Genomic DNA, 19070 nt, shown 5'->3' on the forward strand with positions numbered 1-19070 from the left:
AATGAAACTTGTACATATGTTGCCCCTGGGGCGATATGCACATGATTAGCATAGGAAAAACCCTTTGCTTTAATATACGTAGCTGTTATGTCTGTCGTTTGACTTAAAAGTTTAGACGAGCCTTGGCCTTCAATCTGCTGTGATGTCAGTATACATCTGTACACATATGCATGGATAAACGTTAAAATATATCTGAATGGGGGTCTTTGTATTGGATCACTCCAAGTTTCTTGCATACCGGATGTGTGTTTCTGGTCATATCACCAGTGCTAAAAAGACCTGTCTTACACCCACCCATGTAAGATGAGTCACGCGCAACAACGCACCACTTCTTATTTCTTTTATTGTATGGTTTATGAAAAGTATATTATGCCATTTCTATTATGCGCAATCAAATATATATAAGTATGCCAGACTTTCAATTAAAATTGAAAATAAATAATCGTATAAACGTGATTTTTAGAGAATCTATTCGACTATGTTGCACAAGCTTTTTGGTGACATGTACAAAAGTGCGTTTTCTAGGTAATTTTTTCCACAAACAGATAATTTAAGATATGCAAGAAAAAAAATCGAAAACATCCGACCTTCGGACACGCTGCGTGGCTGGTAACAAGCTTTGTTACAGGCTTATACACAATTGACTTAAGGTTGGATTTTTCTATCCATACCGGAAACACATGATAGATTACTTATAGTCTTTGTGGTTGGTATTTAAAGGCGATATGTAAATTATGTCTACCTAAGGCCAGACTGGCAACTAAATAGATACAAAAATAATATAACTTTGATACAGGATTGGGTTAAGTTCGACTTAAGGCAGCATTGCCACACTTTAATGTAGCTTCATGATGTGTTAATGTCATGTTAACCTTCCATGATCATCAAACACAAAAATTCATAAAATCCCATCCTTCAGACAGATGGTAAATCATAAAAAAACACACAAAAAAACAACAGAACAATTGTAACATATCAACAATTTATTTTCAATATTTTCATTATTGTTACATTTCATATCTCAACATGAAATATTTTTTCATTTTTTATTGTGTGAGTACGATGTAAAAAATATACAAAACAAACATTTTTCAACGAAACGTATCTTCATTTGCACAGCGCAAATAAGCTTAACATTTTAACATAACAAACATTTGATGCAGCGCATCTTTAACAATGTCAGTTACTGTGTATAAGTTTTCATTAGAATTATCACTTTGATTTCATCATTTTACTAAGGAACAATTATACATATAATCTACATATAATGTCAAAAGCATCTCCACATTTGTGTTGACAAAGTTTCAGTCACTGAAATGTCAAAAATATTGCCAACATTTTTTATTAAATAAAAAAAATGATTCAATTGTTAACCATATGCACTGGTTCATTGAAAGATCAAGTCGAGGTGTTGAAACTTTTATGTTCATGAACACAGATTTAAATTAAGATTTTTAAGATATTTTAAATTCAATTTTAAAGATGTTCTTGTTTTTTGGGGTGATAAACACCTTAAGACATAGATGCTCATATCTTTTTCTAGAATTCATAAATTTGGAGCAAAATAAGGATTCCAAAAAATACTTTCATAAATAAGGCTTCATGGTTATTCTAAGGTGGATTTACATGTGTATTTTATTTTGCTGTCAAAAAAGGTCAAAATAAAAAATTATGACAAAGATCATTTATTCTTCTCTATGTCTAACAATCAAAATATGTCAAGGAATTATTGCTTAATTGTAACACAAAATTTTGTATCAATTATAAGATCATTTTTTGAGATATTGGTATTTGAATGTGGAATGATACTTTTGGATTTGACGGACTTTTCCCTTGTTTATTTGCAATTCACATATTGGAATATCCTTTCTTACGTCAGTTATTTATTTGAATATGGCAGTATTAAACAAATGTACTGAAATCTTGTTGTGTATTTATCATCATTATATTTTTATAATCAATAATTTTGAAGACGATTGAGGAAAGATAATCTGCAAATATATCTAGTTCTCAAAGAGTATTGGAAAACATTAACATACATTACTCTTCTACAAAAGAGGTCATGTTGGTCTGGGAAAGAGTTTTTTTCCTAAAGAAACCTGCTTGATAACATACAGATTTCACAAAAAGTAGCAGAAATCACATTCCAGAATCTCTGTGTATTGGACCAATTCTTGTTACAGCTCGTAGAAATACAATTCAGTTTCATATTATTTCGTTTACACTGTACAAAATAATGTGCCTAGTGTGGGGCTATCTTGTAGACTGGTTCATCTTATTGCAAGCCACATTTGTTAAACAAAAAAACCTGACTAACTTTTAGCGATTTTTTATAACAAAGTTAGAATTTCCTGACCCCCCCCCCATTTTTTTGAGTATTGAAAATATACGACCTTTACATATACTTGACATGGGTAAGAATTGAATGCCCGATACAAACAACATAATGCACCAGTCAATTGTAACCACGGCACCCCCTCCCAGGTCCAATGGTATACCGGTGATAGCCGGGGAAATTGGGCATTGTTTAATTTTACCTTCCCGGTGGCACCGCAGTGCCGGGTGAATGCGGTGGTTTTATCTTCGCGCCAAATATAGTGGGGAATGGGCCTTACCTAGGGTTACCGAAAGGCAAAGTCCCTGCTATTCCCTGGACTTAGGGGGGCGGTGGTTACGATTGACTGGTGCATAATATTTACAAGCATATTCATACACAGTAGAGTTTGTGATTCACAATATGTACATGGACATGTAGCTATATGCAAGTTAAAAAAATGCCGTTGTTTGCACATTATAAACGTTGACGAGTATGCTCACATAAACACATAAATCCCCTTCCTCGTGCATTTGTTCCTGTCGTCTTAAACTTGTTAAACTTCATCCACATATCTAGATGATGTAACACAAACAAAGTACAAAACATGTACCGCTTATGTTCTCGTACAAGACGGATTTCACAACACCTCAACTGTAATCTCAACACACATGTATACATTGTGTATTTACTGATAAAGCTGGTCTGTTCAAACACTATAAATTTGTTAACAATAGAAAAATCTTCTGATAGGAAGATAATGTTTTTTAATCCTTAATATGTCAAGAGATAATAGAAAAAAAAGCAAAACATTTGCATTAAATGTATATTAAAGAATATCTCAAATATTTCAATAACTTATTACATTTCTTAATTACAATTTATAAATAAAACAATGTATATATATTTTTTATTTACATTATTAATATTATTTACGGAAGACAATAATTCCACCTAGATGGAAGAAACTTCTAACAAGCAAAGCAAATTTTCAAAAGGAAATTCAAGTTCACTAATTTGAATGCAAAAATATTCCACTTATTAAATTTGAAACTACCTGTTTCAAGAAGTTGGATTGTATCATGCTGGTAATTGTATTTGTATATACATGTATATTGTCTCCCATATCAAAACAGAAGCAAAAAGGCGGAGCTTAACCATTCAATAACTACTCTGCATACAATATACATTTGTACCCCATGCTACATATTAAAGATAGCCCTTGACAGCATCAACATGGTGAAAAACAGTTACATCATGATTTTTCTGCATTCATACACTTTTTTTCTACAATTTAAGCATATTTTGGTAAAAATGTATTCTTTTTTTTAGGGGCACCCACTTTCTTCATGATTGAAATTATATGCTCGCACAGAGTGCTCATGTACAAGTTAAAACACTAGGCTTAGATGCAGTTGCAATACTATTACATAAACAGTGCTCCAGCTAGGCTGAAATAGCAGGGTGGGGCACCCCGCCTCCATTTTCCAGCACCCTGCTGCCTTTTTACTACACCCTCTATGTCCTTTAGTTTGACTAGATTCAATTGTCAGAACATAAGTATAAAAGTAATAAAATTAATATACATACTTTTAAAAATATAAAGAAAATATAACAGCTAAGGTATTCATAGCAAACTATTAGTATTAAAAGTAGTTCTAACAATACGTGTTCTAATAATTAGTACACAATAAGAATCGAACATTGGCCCTTGCAAAGACCCGATTCATTAAGGCTCATTCAAGGCACATCAAAAGGGCCTGTTCTGACTTTGCCCTTTTTAAAACCTGGCAGGAGCACTGCATAAATAACATCACAGCATAAAACAGGAAAAAAGTATAATATTATTTCCAAAAGACTGGCATAACTGTAACATCAGTTTATACAAATGACAGTCTCCTGCATGAGACACTGTGGTTTATCCGTATAAAGCACACTTTATATTTAAGCACATCACTTCTATGACACATCAAGGTATTGTATATACAATTATGATAATTTTAGTGTTGACCCATTTTGTTTTAATATCCTTTGAAACAGTTTAGAATCATAAACAAAGAATCATAAAAAAACAAAGAAAATGTGTGAAATTCGACCACAGGGACTGGATTAGGTCGACATAGCAAAAATCGACATTAGCAGATTTATTTTATAAAGAATAAGAAGGAATAAATTAGGGACCGGGGAAAAAAGTCGACACAACCAGAAAGTCGAGATATCCGATGTCGACATAGCAAATTTGGACTGTATTACCAAAAGTTTTTTTGTACTTATTCAAGGATGTAAAATCAGTTATTTCTCGTCTAATTGAAACAAAAAATAATAAGAGGCCCAAAAGGGCCTATGCTCTACTGGCATGGCTCTTGTGGTCATTTTTAATCCAGAGCATGTATGTATGGGTAAAAGGCAACAGACATTAAATTCACATTTTGTGTTTGGGTTACCTGAAAACGTTGCACGTTCAACATCTGAGCCCAGGAAGTATTGTAAGCAGATTAGTTGCATGAACTATTTTAATATGTGCCAAGTAAAAGTCATCTGACAAAAAAAATGCTTTCAAAACTGTACTCATGGAAAAAATTTCTGTAGTTTTAAAAATTTAAAAAAAGTTGGTCAAAAGGTCAAATTCAAGGGCATCCCAGGACAACATTGATCAATTTGAACAAACATTCACAAGCAATTGTGCTGAGAAGGATGCAAAAACACACAAATATTTTCAAACCTATCCCAATTTAATTCTACCAAACCTGTGAGCCCTGGGTGCGACCAGTAATGACCCCAGGTGCATAACTTAAACAAACATTCACAACCAATTTTGTTAAGATGAATGTGCAAACTACAGACACAGAGACTGTATCGCGTTAACAAGAAAATGATTACAGACGTACGGATGCACGGACGCACATACTACATACACATTACCATCGCATAAGCTCTTCTGGCCTTTGGCCAGTAGAGCTAAAATCAAGAAATGCAATAACATTATGTATGATGACTTTTTTACCATTTATTTTACACATCAGTTAAAAGTTAAGAGCACCCTTTCAAAGGATACCAACATTTCATTGGGTCTCAAGGGATGAAAAATTTACATTGTTACTAATGGCTCGATGGAGTGACAGACTTATTTGTAAATCAGATACATAAATTCAAATATGTCAAACCTTTTGAAACTCGTATACACACGAGTGATGGATCTGTCTATGACTTGATGATCAGATGTTTGATGAAAGCACAAATTGGCACGAAATATTACATATAATTTTAATTGTTCAGCAACAGAAATTCATAAATATTGTACATCATTCCTGCAACACACTGGCTCCATAATGAATGGAATAATGTGACTGTGGCCTCGTGTATTGCTATTTCTATTGTTTGATTTAATGGGAACGCCAATTAGGGTACAAAAAAAGGTCGTATTTGTATAATGAAGTTCAAATCCATGAAATCATTATAACTCTGTGTAAACTGGCAGCATCTTAATGTCAAACTTATTTAAACAGACAGTGGAGAAACCCAGAGCATGTACAATTAAATGCATCTATCATTATTATGTATGAAGTCCAGAACTTGACCCAAGATTTGCCGAGTTAACTATACACATAACTGATGGTTGTTTCCCAAGTCTGACCGATAACATGTTCATGGTCAGTTCTTTTTCTTACATACCTAACAAGTGTTTATTATGGTTAAATCTGACTCTTAATATGCAGTATTGGGTCATCGCACCATACAATACAAGTGTGTAATTATTTGCTGACATTATCAGGGGCTATCATTTGAATGGATATAAAACAGTTTCTACGAAAAGATTTTTTTTTAACTTTTCCAGAGTTTTACTTAGTATAATAATTACAAATTATTATTACTTTTAAAATACACTTATCTTTATCTTTATGCATTTCTATAAGGGATTAATGCAGACAACACATTAATGCCCAATTTTTCATTTTGACAAATAAGATTTTGCAGCAGGTTGTAAGTTTAATAGAATAGAGGAAAAGGTAAATGGTGCAGACCCACCTTCAAACTTTTCTGACCTATTTGTTGACCTTCCATGACTCATATTAACAGTGGTCCTAAACATCATGTTGACAAATGTTCTGACCAAGTTTCATGAAAATTGGATAAAGACTATAGTATTTATGAACGGAATAAGAACATATAACACTACTAGTATTTTGTTTTAATATTCCACTTAATGGCCTATTTTACAGCACCAAAATAAAAACTGTTTTGTTTATGACACAAAAATATAACTTAAACACAAAATCGTAAACATCACCCGAACGCCGGAGTTTTCGTCAATCTATAACCTGGAATTTTTCGATGAAAAATCCGGCTAAATATACTTAAGGCGCATTGTTGTTCCTGACTCATCATACATGGGAGATATGCATGAACGCAGTTTTTAAAGCACCGGTTAATACAAGGAATGTCGATGTCTGGCACATATGATCCTACCAAGACATTATATTGTAATGGAAGATGGACATGAGCATATCATACTTAAACATAAATGCACATCAACACTTCTGCTGAAAATTAATTGTGAAACAAGTCAATATTTCAATGGTTTGAAATTATGATTTAAAATTGTTTTACATAGGATATACATCATGTGACGTCATAATAATTTATGATGAAAAAAATCAGCGATATAGTTCTTATTGCAACAAAAGCAGTATTTCCAATGAATAAGATTTAACATATTTTAAAATGTAAAAAAGGGACACTTAGTAAATAGGACCATCGCTATCCAAAATATCTCGCTTGCCAGTTAACATTGAAAAGGGAAAAGCAAGAAGTATCTGACTTTAACAGGGCTGCTTGCTTGAACTATTTTCTATCAAGCACTCTACAACCATATCCTTTGCAACCATAAGTTAGCATAGAGGGCCATATAGGTCGCCTGGCTAAAATTTCGCTGCCAAGCCGATAGCTCTATTTCGATTTAAGTTGTCTGATAGAAAATCTGTTGGTTAAAAACCACATGGACTTTCTGTGGGTTTGGCTTAAATTTGCAACTCTTTCTATTGGTAAACTTTTTCTATTTTTAACTGGAAAACACTATTTTGATTCAGGTCGTTGGGTCGTAGCTTTATATAATGAGAGCTCTGACAGAGCACTGTGTTGTACTCTTTGCTACGGCAACTAGCCACAGAATTAATGTTCCATATAACTATGAGTTATGAAGGTGACAGTTTATTGATGTATATGAGAGTAATGTGTGTGCGACTATGATCGATCGTCTGTCATCTCAAGGAACTGTGAGTACATGTCTCGCGTACACTCCCCCTTCTGGTTGAACACAAACTTGTAGTAGCTACCGTCTGCACACACCACTGTATGGAAACAAAAAACAAACATTAACATTCTCAAATGATATACAGTCAAAACCCTTTGGCTCTATATCCCAGAGACCAGCAAAAATACTTCCGAGCATCGCGAATATTGAGCCAAGCAGGAAAGCTTAAAATGAGTAAAACAAAATAAGTTCTTTGCATCAAGGAAATCAAGCCAAGCGATATCAAGCCAACAGGATTCGACTGTATTTGTATTATTATCAGTGTAAGTACTATTAAAAGATTAATGGCGAAAATTTATGTATGGCAAAAACTTATGTACAATCCTGGGCAAAATCAGTAATTAATTGCATGGATCTATTAAAAATGTCAAAAAACAAAACATAAAAACAACAACAGATGTTTGTCAAACATTGTGCCTCACCCCCCTTGAGCGCCATGTTGTCAGGATTATTTAGACAATTGAATGAAACAAGCATGGACTGAAATGACAGCTGATTTGTCAATGACATTGGATGCCTTTGAGGCAGTTTTAAGATTATGACCATTCAAAGTGTGAAGATAGTAGGTACAGTTTTTAATCATGTTCAGATGATGAGTGATATTTGCAGATAAAAATGTATCCTCGTAGCAGCAGGGAATAAATAGGGGTCATCAACTGGTCAGGCCCACCCTCAAAGTCAAGTTTGAGGGCCATGTGTGCAGGTATTGTCGAGTAATCCCTCCGACAATCTTTTATCATTCAAGGTCACTGTGACATTTACCTTAGGCCCGATGACCCCCAAAATCAATAAGGGTCAACTACTGGTCAGGCTCAATCTCCAAGTCATGTTTGAGGGCCATGGGTGCAGGCATTGTGGAGTTATCACTAGGACAACCTTTTATCATTCAAGGTCACTGTGACCTTGACCTTTGAGCCTTAAATCAATAGGGGTCATCTACTGGTCAGGCTCAGCCTGCATGTCAAGTTTGATGACCATAGGTCTAGTCATTGTGGAGTATAACTCGGACAAGCTTTAAAATCCTTTTACCATTAAAGGTCACTGTGACCTTGAACTTTTACCCAATGATAATAATCAATAGGGGTCATTTACTGGACAGGCCCAGCCTTTATGTCAAGTTTGATGACCATACATCCAGGAACTGTTGAGTTATCACTCGGACAAGCTTAAGTTTACCGACGGACCAATCAACATGTGCAAAGCAATATATCCCTCTATTTCCAAGGGGGGCATAAAAACTAAGAGACATGCAGTGTGCTTTTTTATCCCTTTTGGGAACCCAATCCTCTCCTAAAAAGTTATTTTCCCAATATAGTGCAATACATAAATATGTCAACAGGTTTGTTAAATAAAACAAGTTGAACTTTATATGAACCATGTTGGTATTTTTTCCCTGTTTGCCGAAAAAAACGTTATTTTTCCTGTATCAAAGGGCCCCTCCAACATCCCCTTGTAAGTGAAGATAACACTGGACAAGCTAAAAGTTGAAAAACAAAATACAAACGAAATGTTTCCATGACCATACCTATCACAGAGTTACTGTCCGAGCCGAAGGCACACATGCAGTGAGCCCCACCAGGCACCTGGAACTTGCAGAAACTCCACTTGGAGCTGAAATACTTAGGAAGAAAACCGGCACCTGCCAAACTGAAATATAGACTTCATGTATATTTATGCATTGCGGTTAAAGGTTAAATAGTTAATTACAATGTCAGTTTTATATAAAAACAAATAGTACTAAACTAGGAGGACAACAAGAGGCCCATGAAGCGCAGGCTAATGCTCTTCTTTTGTTTTTTCCTCATTTGAACAAGGGGCATAATTTGTCTATAATAATTTTTAAAGCCCAGGTTATGGGCTTTACTATACATGAGTACAAAGTTTCATAAGAATATCTAGAATGGTTTAAAAGTATTGGCAAAGGTTTGAGTGTTCCACAATGCTGACGCCCCCGACAACAACGACATCAAGGCTATGACAATACCTCCACTTTTTTTGGATAAAACAGATGACATAAAAACAAGTTTTTAACAAACATTAAACACCTTCTACGTTACCTACATGCAAAAATCACCATGGTTAGGCTCTTGAAAATCTATTGCTCAATAATATGTTAATGTGTCATTTCTTACAATACTCCTTCTATTAAATCTATGACAAAATTATGATATATAATATGGAAATTTCTAGTTCTAGCATTCTTATGTGATTGTTGACATACAACATAGCACGAAGTACAAGAATAATGTAAGTAAGTTTAAGGCATCATCATTTATGCTTTATATTTGATCCAGGGGAGGTAACTAGCATAAACGGTGTATTTCTTATAATTACAAACCTTGACTGTTTATTCTTTTTGGTATCCTCCGTTGAAAATATATGCACTGTCCCATGATCACTAGATACACACAGTAATGTGGAATCTTGGTTAAAGTTTATACTGAAATATTCAAAATGTACTATAAATAAACAGCAATTTCTATATCAAACAGAAATAGCACAAAAACATGATTATTGTCAAGTCTAACTTACCTAGCCATACAGAACATGGGTGATGCCCCTTTAATTGTAAGACCTTATCATTGATAAAACTGACAAGTAAGTCTTCAAACCTTATAAAAGGATAAGGCAATGCTTAATAAATGGTATGATAAGTTATTAGTATATGTCATATCCAGCAGTTACATGTATTACATGTATTAACAGAGACACACATTAGCATTGAAGCAATTGCAAAAGCGTTCAAGTTGTAATCACCATACCGGCCACAATTGTTTTAAATATCTTTTGCCTAATAAGTACAAGTATATTATTTCATTACCCAAATCACTTGCTTAAACTTGACTTTACAAAACATAAATAATTTAATCTAGATAATATTTTTAAAATAATTTCTTTTAAAAGTGTCAAATTTCTTTGAAAGGAAATCATTAAACGATTTATACAAGAACAAAAATAGTGTGCTAAGTTAGGTCATGATATAAGGGACTAACAAGACTGATTTAGAAATTGGGGCTAGTGGTTTCTTCGGTTAATGACTTGAGTACATGGTACATGTAGATGGACATTTGTTTTACAGAACAGAGCTTCATTTTGTTGAATATTACAGAAAAACTATCATTATAACTAAATTTGATCCTTAACCAAAAAGGTTTCTTAAGATTACCTCAATGATAAATTCTTACCAAAAAATGTTAGCATGATTGGCCCCTCTCCGAAGCTCATGTAACTGTTGACCGTTACTTGTATCAAATACTCGTATCAATGTGCCCTGTAAAACAATATGACGCCAAAGTAATTTTCATAAGCAAGTCAACTTTCCAACTTTCCACCTGAAAATGCAAAAATATTCTTTTTGGTTTTGATAAGTTTCGAAGAACAACATTCTAAAACCACTTTGAACCTAAACTTGGTTACATACATGTATATATTATCCAAATGGCAAAACCCACATTTTTTATTCACCAATTCATGGTATCAATTTACTGGATGATACAAGTAAGAATGCCTTATGTCTGTTTAACTTTAAATTTTGCATATGAAATACAGAATGAAAATTGCAGACATGAAACATTGTAAAATTGTATGTTTGAACCAGAAATGAAGACAAAACCTTAGCCGTTTTTCTTTTATCTACTATTTTAAAAAAATTGATTCACCCTGAACCCCTGCTTCAAAATTTCCCTGGCTTTTGCCCAATTCCAAAATATCCTTGTCCAGTAATGAATATTCCTTGACCATGGGAACCCTGTGATTCAGTTAGGCATACAAACTATACCCACCTAATCTGATGATGTTGCCAGTCCTGTACTCTCCTTATCTGCAATATTGCCAGCCATATACCCACCTTATCTGACGATGTTGCCAGCCGTGTGCCCTGCAGGTTAAGGGCCATGCAACTGAGCGAGGCCTCATGTGCATCGATGTCTAGGGGAGGTTTCTCTGTGTTGGCGAGGTCGACGACCTGCACATGGCCCATCTTTCTCCCCGGGAATGTGAGCAGGGAGTTGTTACTGTTTGGACACATCACACACAGACCTGGGTAGATTGCAGGTATTACAACATGGGCTTTTTTTGTTATTATTATTATTATTATTATTATTATTATTATTATTATTATTATTATTATTAATGCATCTTATGATGGAAATAATCAACAAGTTTTATTATAGTTACAAGCATTGACAAAACAAGAGATGTTTGTCAAACATTATGCCCCCCCTGAGCGCCATGTTGTCAGGATTATATGGACAATTTAATGAAATATGCATGGACCGAAATGACAGCTGATTTGTCACTGACATGGGATGCTGGTTAAGCAGTTTTAAGATTATGATCATTCAAAGTGTGAGGATAGAGTGTGTTATAACCATGACCTTTGACTCTATGACCTCAAAATCCATAGGAGTCATCAGCTGGTCACCAAAAATCTAAATGTCAGGTTTGAGGGCCATGGGTGCAGGCATTGACAAGTTATCACAAGGACAACCTTTTGCCATTTAAGGTCACTGTGACCTTGACCTTTGGCCCAATGACCCCTAAAATCAATAGGGGCCATCTACTGGTCAGGCCCAACCTCCAAGTCAAGTTTGATGACCATAGGTCTAGGCATTGTCGTGTTATCACTCGGACAACCTTTTACCATTCAAGGTCATTGTGACCTTGACCTTTGGCCCGATGACCCCCAAAAACAATAGGGGTCATCTACTGGTCAGGCCCAACCTCCAAGTCAAGTTTGAGGGCCATGGGTGCAGGCATTGTCAAGTTATCACACAGACAACCTTTTACCATTCAAGGTCACTGTGACCTTGATCTTTGGCCCCCAAAAACAATAGGGGTCATCTACTGGTCAGGCCCAATCTCCAAGTCAAGTATGAGGGCCATGGGTGCAGGCATTGTCGAGTTATCACAAGGACAACCTTTTACCATTCAAGGTCACTGTGACCTTGACCTTTGGCCCGATGACCCCCAAAAACAATAGGGGTCATCTACTGGTCAGGCACAACTTCCATAAAAAGTTTGATGACCATAGGTCTAGGCATTGTTGAGTTATCACTCGGACAAGCTTTAAAATTATTTTACCATTAAAGGTCATTGTGACCTTGACCTGATGAGCCCTAAAATTATAGGGGTCATATACTGGTCAGGCCCAACCTTCATGTCAAGTTTGATGACCATATGTCCAGGAATTGTTGAGTTGTCACTCGGACAAGCTTTGGTCTACCGACGGACAGATCGACCGACCGACCTACCGACAGACATGTGCAAAGCAATATACCCCTCTTCTTCGAAGGGGGGCATAAAAATTATTAACATGCTACTATGCTTCTCATTGTTTTATGATATTATTTACCTTTTGTTTGACTAAAAAATGTTACATCATTTCCATGTTAAGCAAGGGACTTAAGGTCAGGTGCTTGTTTCCTTATTTGTGTGAATTGAACTTAAGTCACTTTTAAGGATTACAAACATGGGGCAATGCGGGAAACCAACATTAGAGCAGGATTTTTAGTTTTGACAATGGCGTTTTTTCAATGGGATGTATGGTTAGTGGGCAGTAATTAAAACTTGCTTGCTTTTACTTCCATTTATTGTATTGTTTGGAGCCAGACCTGTACGTAAAAAAATGGCCTTAGATTGAAATATTCTGACCAAATGTCATGAAGATAGGATAGTTATGTTGAACTTATGAAAGAAAAAATGAATTTGTGCATTGGGATTTGTATTTAAACAACAAGTGAATATAATTGTTGACTGAATATTTTCAAAGATTTGACCCAGTGACCTGGTTTTTCACCAGAGGTGACCAATATTCATAATTGTTCATGGCAACATGCAGTCAAGTATTCTGACCAAGTTTCATAACAATTGGATAAAAACTTCTAAATTTATGACAAGGGATATTTAACGCAGAATTGTTAACGACATCTGCCTGCACACTTAACTGGCTGCCCGCCTGGTTTTCCCACTTCTATAACTCTTAATTTTTTTGTTGAAAGATCAGGCTTAAAATGAACTATTGAAATTGGCAACATTAATGCATATTTAATATTATTGAAGTTATGACTAAGATCCTTTAATGAACCAGGTCACAGGTAGCCATTATCATGTCATACACAAATAATGTTCATGCAACACTAACCTTTTGTATTTTGGCAAGTTTCAAACACATGAAGCTGTTGGGGGTTCTGTGTAAACGTGTAAACTTTGATCATTGTGTCCAGCACCACCACAATTCTGAAAAACAAAACAACATTTCACATTGTTTTATTGACCTAAACATGCATTCAATAATACAAGTTTGTTTCATAAAATTGAGTTTGTATCAATAATAAACAAACAAGACTCCCAATAGTAGATGTATTATAATACAGCGTCTGCAAATGAGACTACCAAAAGAATGTTTATAAAGTGGCTCCTATAAATGAGACTACCAATAGCAGATGGATTATAACACAGCTCCTGCAAATGAGACTACCAATAGCAGATGTATTATAATACAGCTCCTGCAAATGAGACTACCAATAGCAGATGGATTATAACACAGCTCCTGCAAATGAGACTACCAATAGCAGATGGATTATAACACAGCTCCTGCAAATGAGACTACCAATAGCAGATGTATTATAATACAGCTCCTGCAAATTACATTAAAAATATTTTAAATATATGCATAAATATACAGCTCTGACAGTCATTAAAACATTTTAAATGTGTCAAACTGAAAAAGAGTCCATATTCTGAGCCTGAGTTTCCGAACCCAAGATGTTATGTGAAAACATTCCAAGGTACATTAACACTGGGCAAAGGAAACACCAACATCGTTACATATCCTTGGCGATAAATTTGTGGTTACCACTATACAGCACTGCCTGTGTTCGGGGGGGGGGGGGGGGGGGGGGGGAATTGTTTTTTCAGAGCTAAACCCACATAATATTAAATTTTAACAAATTTCTAAAAAAGACCAAAACTTCTAAATGTAAATATACCTGTCCCTGCGTAGCCTCACACTGCGGACTTCGCTGGAGAACTCAAGCTCTATCACATGCTTCTTCTTCAGGTCATCCCATACCATCACTTAAACATCATAAATAATACCTAGACAAGCTAAAATATATGTGTTTATTATATACATCGAAGTATCATAAAACTGCAAGTAACCTATATCACAAAAAATCACCTATTAAAAGTGCAATATATTGTCTGTCCAGTAACTGAGTAGTTGGAGCACCTGCTTCTCACCTAGGTGACCTGGGTTCAATTCCCAGCCTTGGCACATGCTAATTTGGTTTTGTGGTCACCAAGCCGGAAAAGTGGGTTTCCTTAGGGTACTCTGATCTCCCGCACAACACAAGACCACACTTTCGCGTTAAATCATGCCAACAAGAGTGATTAATATAATGCTGTAATAACTTGTTTCACAATCGTTGTAAAATAAATAAGTTTAAACTTAAAGTGCAATACGACAGTTTTAAACTACAGCAACATCACTTCATAACAAGTATTATTGTATGATAATGTCAAAAAAACAATGAAGGGCAAAATTCAATTGATGTAATTGTTATAACGCATCTTCTTAGCAATTTTATTTAATAAAAGAGTTATTAATACCTAACACTAAGTGCAAACTGACTCTGCAATTATCCACTTATGAAATAAACTACCATAATGTAGTTTTTAAATAACCCTTACGTATGAAACAGATCTCGATCAGATTAAACCAACTTCAAAGTTTTAGAAAATGACAACAATGACATGACACTAGCATCACATATCTAAGAGCTAAATTAAGTTATCAACCATCGAAATATGGTGCTATCTGTATTGTATAGCTTTTACCTTTTTATTGCAAATGTTGAGACAGATTTAACTTGAATAAAGAACATGTGTGGGATGTCTAAAGATACCAGAAATGTATAATAGACCCTTAATGCGTTTGATAAAATACGAAAATTTCACTCATTAATGTACATGTAGTACAAAAATTAGTTCAATGTGATCTAGATCACATTGAACTAATTTTTGTACTACATGTAATTCACAAACGTTTTCAACAAGCTTTATTCTTTTACGTTTAAATTCTGCGAACTTCCAAAACAATAATCGCAGATATCTTTCTGTTCCAATATCAACACAAACCTTTGTTTGGAGGGTATCTGGGATTCTTTCCCCCTCCCACCAAAGCCAAGTAGTTACATCTGAACAACATCTCAATATGGCCAATGCCACCATCTGTAAAATCCTGGCGTTCTTTTTCTTTCAAAGGGTCTGCATTGTAGACTCGAAATCCACTTTCCATTCCACATGCAAAACATCCTGCAAACACAATTTTTTAAAGTTTTATCTTAACTTTAAGTGAGGGGTCATAGCGAGTAATGATTCTGTGAAATATATGACAAATCACTGCATTAAGTGCAGATATAAGTTGTGGCGGTTTAAAGCTACAATCTTAAAAGGGGGAAAGTTTGACAACTTTCATTTTATTTTTTGTCTTGGAATGAACAAATCTTTGCTTGAATATCTGAAAAAACCAGTGATATAAGACTGTTGAAAAATTATCAGATCAAAGATTTTAATATTTACGTTCGCAAAATGAAAGTTTTGTGGCTATAAGCATAACTAATGCTTTACAAATGCTTTTAAAAGAGTTTTCGGCAGAAAACATCAATTTTTGAACATAAATATGAAAACTGCATTATGATCCTTTCTTACATTAACTCAAGTAATCTGGACGAGGACCATCCAATGAACATTCCTTTGAAGAATAATTGAAATTGTACCAGTGGTTTAGGAGAAGTTGTTTGAAAGAAAATGTTGTTGACATACGGACAATCACCCTCTCACTGCGCTGAGCTCAGAACTGACCGGGTTAACTTAGGCGGTGGCATGTAGCAGTGCTAGTGTCTCTGTGGTTGTGAATTTAAGCCCTATATAGAGTGCACTCCATTACCATACGTGTTTAAAGTTTACTTTGCAACAATTGGTTAACATTGGTTAACAATTGTTTAAATTGTAACCAAACTTCTGCTGGCCTAACCAATGAAGTCATTCCAGTAAGGGCATGGACAAGTACCCATGAGGCCAGTACAATTTGGCTAGTTCCCTGGTGCAATTTTACTACCTGGTACTAGACTAATGTCCTATATGTTTAGTGTTTTTTAAGTATTTTAACTGCTAGATGTTGTTAACTGCTAGATGTTGAAGTGAATGAACCATTTCTTCTCCATGTGTTTTATAGAAGATGTTTACCCACTTTGTGACTGAGCACACATGAACAGAAACAGCATTTACTCTTTTCATTTGACAAACAAAAACCTTCCAAACAATCCTTATTACTGTTTCAGACGATAGGGATACCGTAGCTTTGCAGTGCAGTGTGCGACATTAACAGTAGCCCGATCGCCCGTGGCAACAAAAAATTACCTGGGCTATGAAAATTCCTTTAAGATAGCCCGACTAGCAATGAAATCATTGGGCTTGTTGGTTAAAAGATCAAATTTCAGACTGTCAATACTTTTTTGATATGATTTGGATTATATACAGGCGGCAGTAGGGTTGACATGGCCCACATTATGGCCACAATCGAACCATCACCCGCCTCCCCTCTCTCTGTCAACACAGGACCACACCACCACCATACTTGCATTCATACAAAATGAAATAAGAAATTTTACAGTTGTCATATCATTCCTTATTTTAACCATATAAGGTACATAAGATGCGTTTTTCTGTTAACCGGTGGGCAATGGAAATCTGGCTCGGGCTACAGAAAACTCAGTCTGTAGCCCCATTGACTAGAGGGGAAACACTTGGTTAATTTCGCACACTGCAGTGGTTTCAAAAACTGTAAAAACGACAGTGATGCTTGGCTATGCACCAGTCAATTGTAACAACAGCCCCTCCAGGTCCGGGGAATAGCGGGGACTTTTGACTTTGGGTCCAGCCAAGCCCGGGTAAAACCCCCGCCCTGAGAGAAAGAAATGATGGTAAAATCCCCGCCAAATGCCCCTGCACCCCAGGGACCCTTAGTAAGGCACATTCCCCGCTATATTTTGTGCGAATACAAAACAACCGCATTCACCCGGCACTGCGGGGCCACCAGTAAGGTAAAAACACGGCCCATTTCACCGGCTTTTCCAGGTATACCCCTGGACCTTGGGGGGCGTGGTTACAATTGACTGGTGCACTAGGAGTGAAAATTAAGAGTCAACAGCGTCTCTTCCATCTTATTACACCAATTCTGTCTACATGCTAAAGCAAATACAGCGAATGACAACAACCCATAAAGTATCAGGGTTTCCGCCAGCCCTTTATGGCATGTCGGGCCCGACGTGCCTTCCGCTGGCAAGGCTAATTAACGACACGCGTTAATTATGCCGACATGCTTTAATCCGCGTAGCGACAACCCTTATCAAAACAATCATCAGTTTTGACAATACACAGTTTTGTTGCGATTCCAACGGTTGCAACGGTTGACTGACAGCCAGAAGGCGTGTCGGGACTATTACGGCATTTGTATCAGCCATTCAGGATCGACGACAGCATGAAGGCGTGTCGGTGAGGTTCAACAGTGCAATTAACCAAACTCCTCCTATTCTTTATCAAATAGGAATGGGTGAAAAACACCACTGTCGTAATTGCGACCTTCATCCCTAGAATCATCTATGAATGCAAAGTAAACAATAAGTTGTTAATTGATTTCGGTAACATAAATCATGTGTCGTTTTATTTTGTTTTTTAATCCCGAGTGCGTTTGTTAACCAATTAAATTATTAAATTGTAATTGAGAACCGTGTTAAGATATCGGTGTTATTATAAACAAGGGTTATGCTATGTCGTCGTATGTAATTGAGTCGCGTTCCCGTCTTTAGTTTAGTGTAAAAATCGACGTAAGGAGGGGACACCCCTCCCAAACCCTCCCCTTCCGACATGCCTTATGAAATTCCTGGCGGAAACCATGAGTATTATAAAATATGCTATTATTTGAAGTTGGTTTCCGTCGTTCGCTTCTTAATATGTATATACAAGGAACCCCGTATAATTGACGATGCCGTGTCCAAAATTTCTACCCGTCCATGCCCTGCAAATATTGTTGACATTTCGTAAAAAATCACTCTTTATTTGGGAACAGAATATTTAGGAATGTGGTTTAAACCTGGCAACTAAGGCAAAGGATGGTACCTTGGTCTTGGTTCCAGCCGGAATACAGGAGTCCATTACCATACGTGTTTGAAGCGCTTAAATTCATCGCGCAAAAACAAAACACGCCTACTTTTTTATCTTGAGAAGTTTGTTTTTCGGAAGTTCAAACACTTCCGGGTTAGAAATAGTCTCCAATGAATCAAATTAACTTTTAAAGTAAGATATCAATGGGCAAGATTTAAAATAAATTTCGGGGGAAAAAAGGTTATGGGGAATTTTGCTGAAAAAACTTTGATTCCATCA

At 35.8% G+C, this 19070-nt stretch overlaps 1 protein-coding gene across 1 annotated transcript; it reads right to left on the reverse strand.

Annotated features, from left to right (window-relative positions):
• Window positions 1-971: 971 nt before the first annotated feature.
• On the reverse strand, window positions 972-18944 carry LOC128211416 (WD repeat domain phosphoinositide-interacting protein 3-like). The gene is made up of 9 exons (XM_052916186.1): window positions 18807-18944; window positions 15765-15941; window positions 14615-14702; window positions 13768-13862; window positions 11473-11663; window positions 10811-10896; window positions 9964-10065; window positions 9151-9272; window positions 972-7662 (listed from the first exon to the last, which is right to left on the reverse strand). Exons 1-9 carry the CDS (start codon window positions 18871-18873, stop codon window positions 7556-7558), a joined length of 1035 nt encoding a protein of 344 aa, XP_052772146.1. The 5' UTR covers window positions 18874-18944; the 3' UTR covers window positions 972-7555.
• Between the last annotated feature and the right edge of the window lie 126 nt (window positions 18945-19070).

Source organism: Mya arenaria, chromosome 2, assembly GCF_026914265.1.
Source record: "Mya arenaria isolate MELC-2E11 chromosome 2, ASM2691426v1".
Lineage (NCBI taxonomy): Eukaryota > Metazoa > Mollusca > Bivalvia > Myida > Myidae > Mya > Mya arenaria.